We start from the raw sequence: 14,052 nt of genomic DNA, 5'->3' as shown, positions 1-14,052 counted from the left end.
GGCTGGGTCCCCAGCGCTCGTCAGCTCTGACACCTTTGACAGCTTCAGCAAACAGGTTCATTAAATGGCATTTCTTACAGCTGCTTCTCTCTCTGGGCTTTGTCAAGCCTCCAATCTGCAGGGGCCCCTCGCTGCTTGTTGGTTTAAGTCAAGGCTTTGTTGTTCTGACATAATGTTTTGATGTGGGCTGTTTGAAGCGGAGGCTTTTTAGCCTGTGTTTTGTTGCTGGTGAGGCCTCTGGCCTGCACTGTCTGTCTTTAACCCTGTGGCCTGGCCTGCATGCTCTCTGTTCCCAGTTATAGCAACATACAACAGGAACCAGGAAGGGGTAATGCATCCATGTAGACACAGCCTCTTCAGTACTTTTTAATGTAAGGTTGATCAGGCCATGCATTATAATAGTATTCTCTTGTAATTTTCTTCATTTTCCTCATATTTCTTCATCCTGATCTGTTCACAATCTCTCCATTCATCTATCTTTCTCTCTCTCTACCGCTCCTTCTCTCCATCTCCCCCACCTCTCCCTTTCTCCATCTCCCCCATCTCTCCACCTCTCCCTTTCTCCATCTCCCCCATCTCTCCATCTCTCCCTTTCTCCATCTCCCCCATCTCTCCACCTCTCCCTTTTTACATCTCTTCCCATCTCTCCACCTCTCCCTTTCTCCATCTCCTCCCATCTCTCCACCTCTCCCTCTCTCCATCTTTCCTCTCCTCCTCCATCTTTCCTCTCCTCCTCCTCAGCTGCTCCCTACTACAAATGTTCTCTGAGCAGGCAGTCTGTCTCTATGACAACTGTTAGAGCCTGGGGTGGCTGATTTGTCAACCTGGGGCAGCACAGGAAGGAGAAGCAGAGATGCCACCACCCCTCCCCCCACCTCTCCCTCCCTTGCACCCTCCACTTCTCGCTCCCTAAAACCGGCCACCTTCTGCCCTTCACTCCACTTCTCTCCATCTAATCCACTTCTAATTGAGCTCCAGAGACTTTGATGTGACAGGGAGGTCGAGCCACAGCTATTCCAGGGAGAAATGAATGCACCGCTGCCTCTCTCCTCTCCTCTTCTCCCCTCTCCTCTTCCTGTCCTCTCCTACCCTCTCCTCTTCCTGTCATCTCCTACCCTCTCCACTTCCTGTCATCTCCTACCCTCTCCTCTTCCTGTCCTCTCCTACCCTCTCCTCTTGCTATCCTCTCCTACCCTCTCCCCTTTCTGTCCTCTCCTACCCTCTCCTCTTCCTGTCCTCTTCTACCCTCTCCTCTTCCTATCCTCTCCTACCCTCTCCTCTTCCTGTCCTCTCCTACCCTCTCCTCTTCCTGTCCTCTCCTACCCTCTCCTCTTCCTGTCCTCTCCTACCCTCTCCTCTTCCTGTCCTCTCCTACCCTCTCCTCTTCCTGTCCTCTCCTCTTCCTGTCCTCTCCTACCCTCTCCTCTTCCTGTCCTCTCCTACCCTCTCCTCTTCCTGTCCTCTCCTACCCTCTCCTCTCCTGTCCTCTCCTACCCTCTCCTCTTCCTGTCCTCTCCTACCCTCTCCTCTTGCTGTCCTCTCCTACCCTCTCCTCTTCTGCCCTCTCCTACCCTCTCCCCTTCCTGTCCTCTCCTACCCTCTCCTCTTCCTGTCCTCTCCTACCCTCTCCTCTTCCTGTCCTCTCCTCTTCTCCCCTCTCCTGTCCTCTCCTCTTGTCCCCTCTCCTACCCTCTCCTCTTCCTGTCCTCTCCTACCCTCTCCTCTTCCTGTCCTCTCATACCCTCTCATACCCTCTCCTCTTCTCCCCTCTCCTACCCTCTCCTCTTTCTGTCCTCTCCTACCCTCTCCTCTTCCTGTCCTCACCTACCCTCTCCTCTTCCTGTCCTCTCCTACTCTACTCCTGTTTGTCACTGTTTTAAATTAGCATTAGCATTGGACCTAACATCCCCAGCCCAACATCTCACTCTGCCTCCCTCCCTAGTTCTCCCCTGGACTGTCAGTCAGGCTCGAGCTACATCCCCTCTCTGTGTGTTGTGTTTCACTCGCACCCCGCCCTGGGTGGTTCTCATGTCTCTGTCTGTGTCCAGCTACACTGATAGGATGGGAATGTGTGTGATTGTAACCTGGGGAGACTAGGCCGCACCAAGTGCTCAGACAGTGTTGGAAGGAGGGAGAGCGGGAGGTGTGTTAGGGGGATTTTTTTCACCTGTCACGGAGGCCTCTCTTAAACTCCCTCAGTAGACCTGCTGTCCCAGAGGTGCTGCACACTAATGATCCCTCTCTCCTCATCCCCCTCTCTTCTCTCTTTTGCTCACCCCCATCCTCTCCTTTCCTCTCCCCTCTCCTCTCTGTCTCTCCTCTTCTTGTGTTGGTATTGATGTGTGTAACCCAGAGGCCTGTTCTTCCTGTTTTTTTACACCCTGGTTGCATGTTGCAGACCACCTGAAATAGATATTAAAGACAGAGGTGAATCTGGGAAATAGAATGTTTAGAGACAATGGAAGTCTACAACCTAGTTGCAACAGTCTACAACCTGTGTTTGTCACAATGTAAACCATTTGTCTGGTCTCTTTCCCCTCCTGTTCCTTTCCTCCTCTCTTTTCCTCTCCTCTCTGCAGGTCCTGTTGTACTCCGAGGGTCTGCATGGTAAGTGGATGTTCAGTGAGATCAGAGCGGTCTTCTCCAGGCGATACCTACTCCAGAACACTGGCCTGGAGGTCTTCATGGCCAACAGGAGTAAGCATCACACACACTCACTACGTCCCAAATGCCACCCTATTCCCTATATAGTACACTACTTTGGACCAGAGCCCATAGTGCACTACATAGAGAATAGTGTGCCATTTTGTACACAGCCACACTCTGGTCTCAGATGTGTCCTGTTTGCATTCTGAAGATGATATTTTAATAAACTGCTTCTCTCTGAGAATTGTTATTAATCGCGTTTTGTTATCTCTCCTCCCAGCGTCAGTGATGTTTAACTTCCCAGACCAGGCAACAGTGAAGAAGGTGGTCTACAGTCTACCCAGGGTCGGAGTGGGAACCAGCTATGGCCTACCACAAGCCAGGTAACTAACACACACACACACACACACACACACACACACACACACACACACACACACACACATATTTAAATGTTTAGCTCATGAAACATTTTGTTTCGTATTTGGCCTTTGCAATACTGGCTCCAGAGTAGTATTATGGGTTGCATTGTGTCCATATTATTTAGCAGGGTGTGTATTGTTAGTCTCCCCATCTACCTCCTTTGTGTTGTGGAGAGTGGAACTGTCCCTGCCAGCAGCTGACCCTGCCTACAGCAGAGACATTTGTGTACTGTTTCAGAGGTCCACACAAGACATGACATAATATAGAACATTAATAGACAAGAACAGCTTAAGGACAGAACTACATCAATTTTAAAAAGGCACACGTAGCCTACATATGAATACATACACAAACTATCAAATAGGTCAAATAGAGGAGAGGCGTTGTGCAGTGAGGTGTTGCGTTATCTGTTTTTTTTTATTTGAGCAATATGAGATGGAACAGAGTTCCATGCAATAATGGCTCTATATAATACTGTACGGTTTCTTGAATTTGTTCTGGATTTGGGGACTGTGAAAAGACCCCTGGTGGCATGTCTGGTGGGGTAAGTGTGTGTGTGTCAGAGCTGTGTGTAAATTGATTATGCAAATAATTGAGACTTTTCAACACAATGTTTCTTATTAAAAGAACAAGTGATGCAGTCAGTCATAGTATTTATATTACCCCTCTGACTGCAATGAAGAGCAAGACGTGCCGCTCCGATCTGGCCCAGCTTCAGCTTAACTAGGTCTTTCCTTGCAGCACTCAACCACACAACAAACAAAACTAGAGCCTGCAGGACTTTTTGGAGTGTGGTGTCAAAAAAGCAGAGCATCTCTTTACTACAGAAAGACCTCTTCCCCTCTTTACAACCATTGAATCTATATGTTCTGACCATGACAGTTTACAATCTAAGGTAACACCAAGTAATTTAGTCTCCTCAACTTGTTATTTTGTATGATATCTTATACACAATTTTAGGCCCAGCTTTTGGAACTTTTGCTTTCCTGAATATAGCCACTATATTGTGATCACTGCATCCAATAGGTACGGCTAAAGCTTTAGAACAAAGTTCTACAATATTAGTAGAAATATGATCAATACATGTGGATGATCTTGTTCCTGTAGTGTTTGTAAACACCCTAGTAGGTTGATTAATAACCTGAACAAGATTACAGGCACTGGTTACAGTGAGAAGATTCCTCTTGAGTGGACAGCTTGAAAACCAGTCAATATTCAGGTCCCCAAGAAAGTAGACCTCTCTGTTTACATCACATACACTATCAAGCATTTCACAGATATGATTTAGATACTGACTGTCAGCACTTGGTGGCCTATAGCAACACCCCAAAAGAAAAGGCTTTAGATGTGCCAAGTTAACCTGCAACCACAACACTTCAATAACACTTGACATGAGATCTTCTCTATGAATTAGAGGGATATGGCTCTGAATATATAGAGCAACACCTCCCCCATTAGCATGTCTGTCTCTTCTACAGATGTTATAGCCTTGTATATGCTGTGTCATCAAATGAATTATCTATGTGAGTCTCAGAAATGGCTAATATACAAATGTTATCTGATGTTAACAAGTTATTGATTTCATTATCCTTATTTCTAAGGCTACATACAGTATATTACTATGGGCTATTTTGAGCCCTTTCCTGGGTAGCTTATCAGAGATAGACATAATATGGAAAAGAGAAAACAAAGCAAGATAAAAAAAATATACGTTCAGCAGTCCATTAATCAGTTGGTGTGTGTGTGTGCTGCTATGAACCCATAGGCGTGGCTCTCCCATCCCTTCCAGGCTTTTGGGGGGGAGAGTTGACAATGATCCTGTCATAGCGGATGTAAGCAATATCCCCACGCTCTCTGGCAGCTTTCATGGCTGGGATTTCCTCTTCTGCGCACAGCTTCAGGATTGTCCTCGTTGAGGAAGATATACATTCCCCTCAAGTTCTTTGCTCCTTCCAGAAGGGCTACCTTGTCCTTGAACCTCAGGAACTTCACCACTATCGGCCTGGGCCTGTCACCTGGGCCGGTGATGGGTTTTCCAATTCGGTGGGCGTGCTCCACCTCAACCTTCCTGTGGTGCATCTTCAGTTTCTCCGAGATAATTTCCCCCACTTTGTTCTCAGACTCCATCCAGGTCTTATGTGGAGATTCTGCAATTCCGTCCACAACCATGTTGTTCCACCTTGATTGTCCCTCAAGATAATCTGATTTCTCCATCATCGTTATCATGGATTCACATATAGAACTGATGTACTCTCTCAATGATTTACAGATTGCTGTCATCTTGCCGTTCTCCTGTTTAACCTCTAGCGTCGAGCAATCCCGTATCCGGGAGCATAATCATAGCCTCAAGCTCATTACCATAACGCAACGTTTCCTATTCATGAAAATCGCAAATGAAATGAAATAAATATTTTGAAACACAAGCTTAGCCTTTTGTTAACAACCCTGTCATCTCAGATTTTCAAAATATGCTTTTCAACCAAAGCTACACAAGCATTTGTGTAAGATTATTGATAGCATAGCATTAAGCCTAGCATTCAGCAGGCAACATTTTCACAAAAACAAGAAAAGCATTCAAATAAAATAATTTATCTTTGAAGAACTTCGGATGTTTTCAATGACGAGACTCTTAGTTAGATAGCAAATGTTCATTTTTTCCAAAAAGATTATTTGTGTAGACGAAATAGCTCCGTTTTGTTCATCACGTTTGGCTAAGAAAAATACCGGAAAATGCAGTCACTTACGACACCAAACTTTTTTCCAAATTAGCTCCATAATATCGTTAGAAACATGGCAAACGTTGTTTAGAATCAATCCTCAAGGTGTTTTTCACATATCTATTCGATAATCTATCAGTGGTGGCAGTTGGCTTGTCATCAGAAGCAAACGGAAAAATACTGCAGCTGGAGATTACGCAATAATTGCAACGGAGGACACCAAGCGACCACCTGGTAGATGTAGTCTCTTATGGTCAATCTTCCAATGATATGCCTACAAATACGTCACAATGCTGTAGACACCTTGGGGAAAACGTGGAAAACGTAAGCTGACTCCTAGCTCCTTCACAACCATATAAGGAGTCATTGGAATGAGGTGGTTTCAAAAAATGCGACACTTCCTGATTGGATTTTTATCTGGGTTTCGCCTGTAACATCAGTTCTGTGGCACTCACAGACAATATCTTTGCAGTTTTGGAAACGTCAGAGTGTTTTCTTTCCAAAGCTGTCAATTATATGCATAGTCAAGTATCTTTTCGTGACAAAATATCTTGTTTAAAACTGGAACGTTTTTCATCCAAAAATTAAAAGAGCGCCCCTTATATCGAAGAAGTTAAGCTCATAGCTGACCCGGGGAGAACTACAAACTGTTCCTCAGGTCTTGGACATCTCTGGTTAATTAGTTGACTCTACCAGTATTTGGACAAACACTTAAAGCTATTTTCTGTTGTTGTAACAACTGCTGTTTGTTTTAAAGATCCTTCACCTGTGATAGATAGACACCACTGTCCTCGGTACTCCCGCCGGCTTTGGTCTTTGTCATGGTAGCAACGTAGGTTACGCTGTTACTCCTCACATTTCCAGACAGGATAAGTCACAGGGAAGATTGAAAACAACAATAAACAGCAGGGTTCTAGCCAGCCACAATCCCGGGACAATCCGTGGTCCCAGCCACAATGGCTAACCGCATCGTGGGCTGCATTCAAGCCGTCAGGAAAACCCCACTAGCTTGATAGGCTGCTAGCTAGCAGCTAGGCTAACTGTTACGCCAAATAAGTCCTTAGACCCGGCCTTGGTCGGCAGGATCACTGAGAGTAGCAGTCCCAGCAACTGATGCAACTGCATTGCAGGACCAAACTCAAAAAGTAGCTAGCTACTAAGAAACCTTTTAATACACTTTCAAACGAGCAAACGTTCCAAAACAACAAACCGAGCTCTCCCTCGTTCCGCGTTCAACAGGAAGTGAATCCCATTGCTCCCGTCATTGGAATGAGTGGTCATTGACCCTGACTGAACTGATCTAATTCTCTGAGTTAAGTCACAGAGCTGCAGCCTGCCTGCCTTCCTGACCGCACAGTAAAATACACAGAAGGAGACGGAGGACAGACCCTTTACCATACCTACACCCTGTCATTAAGTACCACAAAACACACATCTATTGTTAGCAATCAGTTAGCTAGTGTTAGCCGTTGATTGGCTAGTGTTAGCTCTCTGTTGTTAGCTAGTGTTAGCTATCAGCTAGTGTTAGCGATTGGTTAGCGTTAGCTTTCAGTTAGTGTTAGCTATCGGCTAGTGTTAGCTATGAGCTAATGTTAGGTATTGACTGGTGTTAACTGGTATTATTAGCTATTGTAGTGTTAGGTCTTTTAGAAACAGCCTCCATCCAACTTTTGATTCTCCCCATGTGTTGAGTTGAAGTCACTTCAAGGCCTGCACGACTCTGACACTTTGGTCATGGCTGAAGAATGCTTAGGTCTCACACACTGATGAAGCTCCTCCATCCAACTTTTGGATGGAGGAGTGTGTGCCAGTGTGTGCTGCTCTGAGTTCTCACTGAATGATTGCGTGTCTGGGAGTTTTGGTCTTTAGCTGGTCTATGTGTGTCTGGTTGTGCACTTAGGTTTCTTGAGTACACTTACGAACCTCTTACTTTAAACCTCATTGGTATGAATGATTCCTGGTCAAAAGTAGTGCAATAAATAGGGAAAAGGGTTCCATTTTGGACACAACCTAAGGTGTTTCTTCCTCTGTTGTTGTGCAGGCGTATCTCCATGGCGACGCCCCGGCAGCTCTTCAAGTCATCTAACATGACCCAGCGCTGGCAGAGGAGGGAGATCTCCAACTTCGAGTACCTCATGTTCCTCAACACCGTCGCAGGTCAGCATCCCTTCTCCTCCCTTTTTCCTCCTCTCTCTTTTCTCAGTCTCCTCCTCTCTCCTCTTTTCCCTCCTCTCCCTTTCTCCCTCTCTCCTATGCCCTCTCCCCCTCATCTTGGATGGATCCATGTTGTTGTATTGAGCCGATCACCTCTTCTCTCCATACCCAAAATCTCATCATCTATTATTCTACCATGATGAATGTAGTGTATGTTGTTGTTGACTGGCTGTTAAAATACCCCAGCCAGGACCTACAGGTAAGTTGTCTTTGTTTAAGGAGTCAGATGCTCTCTTCAGTGTTCAGTTCACTCCTAAGCAGTAGTACTGTTCGTAATGTAGGTAGCCTTACTTCACTGTTCATGTGGAGGAATATGACTGACTTATTTGAAGCAAGAAAATAAGGAAAAAGGAAGCAAGACTATTGCAGATCACACATCCTCCAGGATAATTAGGGGTGTGTGTGTGCGTGTGTGCGTGTGTGCGTGCGTGTGTGTGTGTGTGTGTGTGTGCTCGTGCGTGCGTGTGTGTGTGTGCGTGCCTCTTTGTCGCCTCTGAACTGTGACTAACTGGAAGACGAGAGCGCCTGCCGCACCACTCCTCTCTGAGAGGTGTCACATCCCTCGCTCGCTGCAGATTCATGCATATTTATATTTATCTGTGGCGTGAGTTCGATATGTTATTGTCATCTAATTAGATGTACGGCAGACAGAAAAACATGGTGGAAATTCATAAAAAATGTGTGGTAATGACCTGAGCTGCCGGAAGTGTCAGGGGAGTTGGGGTGGAAGACAGGAGGGAGATGGAGGCAAGAGGAGGAGGGGTGGTGGAGGAGGAAGAGAGGGCAAAAGGTGTTAACATGCAGCCAGTGCTCTTCTAATTAAACACTATTCTACTGTTATTAACATTCTGACATGTCAGAGTGTGTGTTGTGTGTGTGTGTGGGTATCATCCTGACACTTCAGAACAGGCTGGAACTCTACCCACAACGCATCTCCTCCCTTTAACCTCGCACCCACCTCACGCCCCTCACCCGTCTTTCACTACACCACCACCCTAGAATAGCACTGGAACATCTACCCACACCACACTACCATCCCTATCCCGCCCCTACACTCTTACACCCTCACCCCTGTCTCCTCCATACACCCTCACACACAGGACCCCCCTATCCCTCCTACATCATCATCACCCCAGAACAGGAACAGGCTACAACCGTGGTAAATCTACTCACACCGTTATCGTTCCAAGCTAATGTCCGGGCTTAAGCTCAGTGGGCTAATGCAGTCTTGTGACATGCAGTCTGTCAAAGTAGCTCTGGGAATTAGCTGTGTGGATCACCCCGGGGCATGCATGTGATTTTAAATGTGTAGCATCCATAACACCCTGCCCTTACCCTAACCCACGATCATATCATAGTGTATCTACATTTACATGTTGGTCATTTAGCAGACGCTGTCGTCCAGAGTGACTTAAAATCTCCTTAACCACTCTAACCCTAACCCAGCATCATAATGTACCATTCACAACACCCAGATCTAACCCTAATAATTCTAATTCTATCTATACATCACAGCAGCAGGAGAACCACCCTTCCATTAAACTACACTCAGCAGCCATCTTATTTGCTGTGGGAACTTCTATGTCCTAATCAAGTACATTATCATTTGGGTATGACATATTTCTGTTAGAGGAAGTAAGAGTAGCCTCCAGGGGCACACAGAGGATGGGAGTCTAGGGGGCTGGGAGGATGGGAGGCTAGGGAGCTGCGAGGATGTGAGGCTAGGGGGCTGGGAGGCTAGGGGCTGGGAGGATGGGAGGCTGGGAGGATGGGAGGCTAGGGGGCTGGGAGGATGGGAGGCTAGGGGGCTGGTAAGATGGGAGGCTAGGCGGCTGGTAAGATGGGAGGCTGGGATGGGGCTGGGAGGCTAGGGGCTGGGAGGATGGGAGGCTAGGGGGCTGGGAGGATGGGAGGCTAGGGGGCTGGGAGGATGGGAGGCTAGGGGCTGGTAAGATGGGAGGCTATGCGGCTGGTAAGATGGGAGGCTGGGATGGGGCTGGGAGGCTAGGGGGCTGGAAGGATGGGAGGCTGGGATTGGGCTGGGAGGCTAGGGGGCTGGGGGGGATGGGAGGCTAGGGGGCTGGGAAGATGGGAGGCTGGGATGGGGCTGGGAGGCTAGGGGGTGGGTGGCTAGGGGCTTGGAGGATGGGAGGCTAGGGGCTGGGAGGATGGGAGGCTAGGGAGCTGGGAGGATGTGAGGCTAGGCGGCTGGGAGGCTAGGGGCTGGGAGGATGGGAGGCTAGGGGCTGGGAGGATGGGAGGCTAGGGGGCTGGTAAGATGGGAGGCTAGGGGGCTGGTGAGATGGGAGGCTGGGATGGGGCTGGGAGGCTAGGGGGATGGGAGACTGGGATTGGGCTGGGAGGCTAGAGGGCTGGGAGGAAGGGAGGCTAGGGGCTGGGAAGATGGGAGGCTGGGATGGGGCTGGGAGGCTAGGGGTGGGTGGCTAGGGGCTTGGAGGATGGGAGGCTAGGGGCTGGGAGGATGGGAGGCTAGGGAGCTGGGAGGATGTGAGGCTAGGGGCTGGGAGGCTAGGGGGCTGGGAGGATGGGAGGCTAGGGGCTGGTAAGATGGGAGGCTAGGGGCTGGTAAGATGGGAGGCTGGGATGGGGCTGGGAGGCTAGGGGGCTGGGAGGATGGGAGGCTAGGGGCTGGGAAGATGGGAGACTGGGATGAGGCTGGGATGCTAGGGGGTGGGTGGCTAGGGGCTTGGAGGATGGGAGGCTAGGGGCTGGGAGGCTAGGGGCTGGGAGGATGGGAGGCTAGGGGCTGGGAGGATGTGAGGCTAGGGGCTGGGAGGATGGGAGGCTAGGGGCTGGTAAGATGGGAGGCTAGGGGGCTGGTAAGATGGGAGGCTGGGATGGGGCTGGGAGGCTAGGGGCTGGGAGGATGGGAGGCTAGGGGGCTGGGAAGATGGGAGGCTGGGATGGGGCTGGGAGGCTAGGGGTGGGTGGCTAGGGGCTTGGAGGATGGGAGGCTAGGGGGCTGGGAGGCTAGGGGGCTGGGAGGATGGGAGGCTAGGGAGCTGGGAGGATGTGAGGCTAGGGGCTGGGAGGCTAGGGGCTGGTAAGATGGGAGGCTAGGGGGCTGGTAGGATGGGGAGGCTGGGAAGGGGCTGGGAGGCTAGGGGGTGGGTGGCTAGGGGCTGGAAGGATGGGGAGGCTCGGGGCTGGGAAGATGGGAGGCTAGGGGGCTGGAATGTTGGGAGGCTGGGAGGCTAGGGGGCAGGGAGGATGGGTAGCTAGGGGGCTGGGAGGTTGAGGGGCTGGGAGGATGGGAGGTTTGGGGCTTAGATTAAACTACATTAAACACTCAGCAGCCATCTTATTTGCTGTGGGAACTACTGTGTCCTAATCATACATTATCATTTGGGTATGACATGTTTCTGCCAGAGGAAGTAAGAGTAGCCCCCAGGGGCACACAGAGCCGAGAGGTTGGGGACAGATCAGAACATTGTAGAGCAGGGAAGCTAGAAGTCTGAGAAGCTATCGGAGGCTGGTAGTTTGGTGAAAGAGCAGAACATTGCAGAGAGGCTAGGAGGATAGGAGGCTAGGTGGCTGGGAGTTTAGGGGGCTGGGAGGTTTGGAGGCTAGGGGGCTGGGAGGATGGAAGGCTAGAGGGATCAGAGGATGAGAGGTTAGGGAGCTGGGGGGATGGATGGTTGGGAGGCTAGGGGTCTGGGAGGCTAGAGGTCTGGGAGGCTAGAGGGTTGGGCGGTTGGGAGGCTAGGGGCAGTGAGGATGGGAAGATGGGAGGCTAGGGGTCTGGGAGGCTAGGGGGCTCAGAGGATGGGAGGTTAGAGGGCTGGGTGGCTAGGGTGCTAGGAGGATGGGAGGCTTGGGAGCTGGGGGCTGGAAGGTTGGGGGGCTAGGGGGCTGGGAGGATGGGAGGGTGGGAGGATGGGAGGCTAGGATGCTGGGAGAGTGTGAGGTTGATGGTGGTCTCCTGTCTCCTGTTTGACTGGCTGTTGTGGGTTTTCTGCTAGTGTGTAATACTGCTCTATAATCAGTTGTTGATATCACACCATCACACCCAGAGTTCTGTTCTCTGATTGGACCAGCTCATATTAGTGTCTTCTGATTGGACCAGCCCATAACAGTGCTTACTTATTGGACAGCCCATAGCAGTGTCTTCTGATTGGACCAGTCCATAGCAGTGTGAAATTAGAGAGGACTTGTGGCGACTTGGACAGTTGAGGAGCTCTTCGTGGTTCTCATGGCTGAGTTAGGGTTCCATCTGAAAAACATCAAAACCATTTTCCTGAAGAGGAAAACTAAGCTCTCACATCTGGCAACCCTCAGTACAGCTGCATGTGGGCACCGCCATGACTGAGGTATCCATGGTAACCTCCAACGGCTGTCCAATCAGGAGGTTAGCCTGGCGGTGTCACATCAGGCGTGTTCAACGACAACACGGTGACCAGGAGAACAGTTCTATATCTCTGTAATTACATATATAACACAGAATACATATACACACTGCACACACTACATATACACACTACACATACTACATATACACACTGCACACACTACATATACACACTGCACAAACTACATATGCACACTGCACACACTACATATACACACTACACATACACAGTACATATACACAATACATATACACACTACACACACATACTACATATTCACACTACACACACGACATATACACAGTGCACACACACTACATATACACACACTACACACACATAATACATGTACACACACACTACATACACACTACATATACACACAACATATACACACTACACATACACGCTACACTCACTACATATAAACACTACACACACTACATGTACACACTACACATACACACTACACACACACACACACACACATACACCCGTTGCTCCTAACCATGGACGTTTTCATTACGGAGACCGTTTACGAAACAAACAGAAGCAAAACGAGCAAAAGGAGAGTTTCTATTGGTCAAATTCAGGTAGGTCCCTCCCCGTTTCATTTGGTTTGCTTCCGTATAAGAAACGTTGAACCCCAACACCAGACTGGCCTAATATACTCATCAGGATCATGCAGAGAAAGGAAGACCACACCAACACACAGACACACAGTCACTCAATCATCAATCCCATTGATTTATAATGCCCTTATTACATCAGTGGATGTCACAAAGTGCTGTACAGAAACCCAGACTAAAACCCCAAAGAGCACGGTGGCTAGGAAAAACTCCCTAGAAAGGCAGGAACCTAGGAAGAAACCTAGAGAGGATCTGAGGGGCTGTCCAGTCCTCTTCTGGCTGTGCCGGTGGAAATTATAAGAGTACATGGCCATTAAGGCTAGATTGTTCTTCAAGATGTTCAAATGTTGATAGATGACCAACAGGGTCAAATAATAATCACATTGGTTATAGAAGGTGCAACAGGTCAACACCTTTTCATAGCTAAGCATTCAGAGGTCGAGACAGCAGGTGCGGTAGATAGAGCGAGAGGGATAGAGGTGGTCGAAACAGTAGGTTCAGGATAAGGTAGCAGGTCCGGTGAACAGGTCAGGGTTCCATAGCCGCAGGCAGAACAGCAGAAACTGGATCAGCAGCACAACCAGGTGGACTGGAGACAGGCAGAGCCAGGAGTTGCCAGGCCAGGTAGTACTGAAGCATGGTCTTAAGGCACAGGTCCTCCGGGAGGGGAGAGAGAGAGATGGGAGAATTAGAGGGAGCATACTTAAGATCACACAGTACACCAGATAAGACAGGAGAATTGCACCAGATAGGACAGACTGACCCTAGCCCCCAGGTACATAGACTATTTCAGCATAGCTTACTGGGGACTGAGACAGTGAGGGTCGGGGGACACTGTGTGCCCCCGTCCGACGATACCCCCCTGACATGGCCAGTGACTTCCGGCGCCGACAGAGATGGCCGCCTCGCTTCGCGTTCCTAGGAAACTATGCAGTTTTTTGTTTTTTTACGTGTTATTTCTTACATTGGTACCCCAGGTCATCTTAGGTTTCATTACATACAGTCGAGAAGAACTACTGAACATAAGAGCAGCGTCAACTCACCATCAGTACG

At 49.0% G+C, this 14,052-nt stretch overlaps 1 protein-coding gene across 1 annotated transcript in view; it reads left to right on the top strand.

Moving 5' to 3' along the window:
- The window catches only part of LOC115141267 (neurobeachin-like), a 262,298-nt gene that overhangs the window by 186,786 nt on the left and 61,460 nt on the right, over nucleotides 1-14,052 (top strand). Inside the window, exons 7-9 of the mRNA XM_065000303.1 lie at nucleotides 2,580-2,697; nucleotides 2,927-3,029; nucleotides 7,828-7,943. Coding sequence (XP_064856375.1) covers nucleotides 2,580-2,697; nucleotides 2,927-3,029; nucleotides 7,828-7,943 — 337 coding nt within the window. The remainder of the gene's footprint in view (nucleotides 1-2,579; nucleotides 2,698-2,926; nucleotides 3,030-7,827; nucleotides 7,944-14,052) is intronic.

This window comes from Oncorhynchus nerka, linkage group LG14 (genome assembly GCF_034236695.1).
Source record: "Oncorhynchus nerka isolate Pitt River linkage group LG14, Oner_Uvic_2.0, whole genome shotgun sequence".
Lineage (NCBI taxonomy): Eukaryota > Metazoa > Chordata > Actinopteri > Salmoniformes > Salmonidae > Oncorhynchus > Oncorhynchus nerka.
This window is presented reverse-complemented; position numbering and strand designations above follow the sequence as displayed.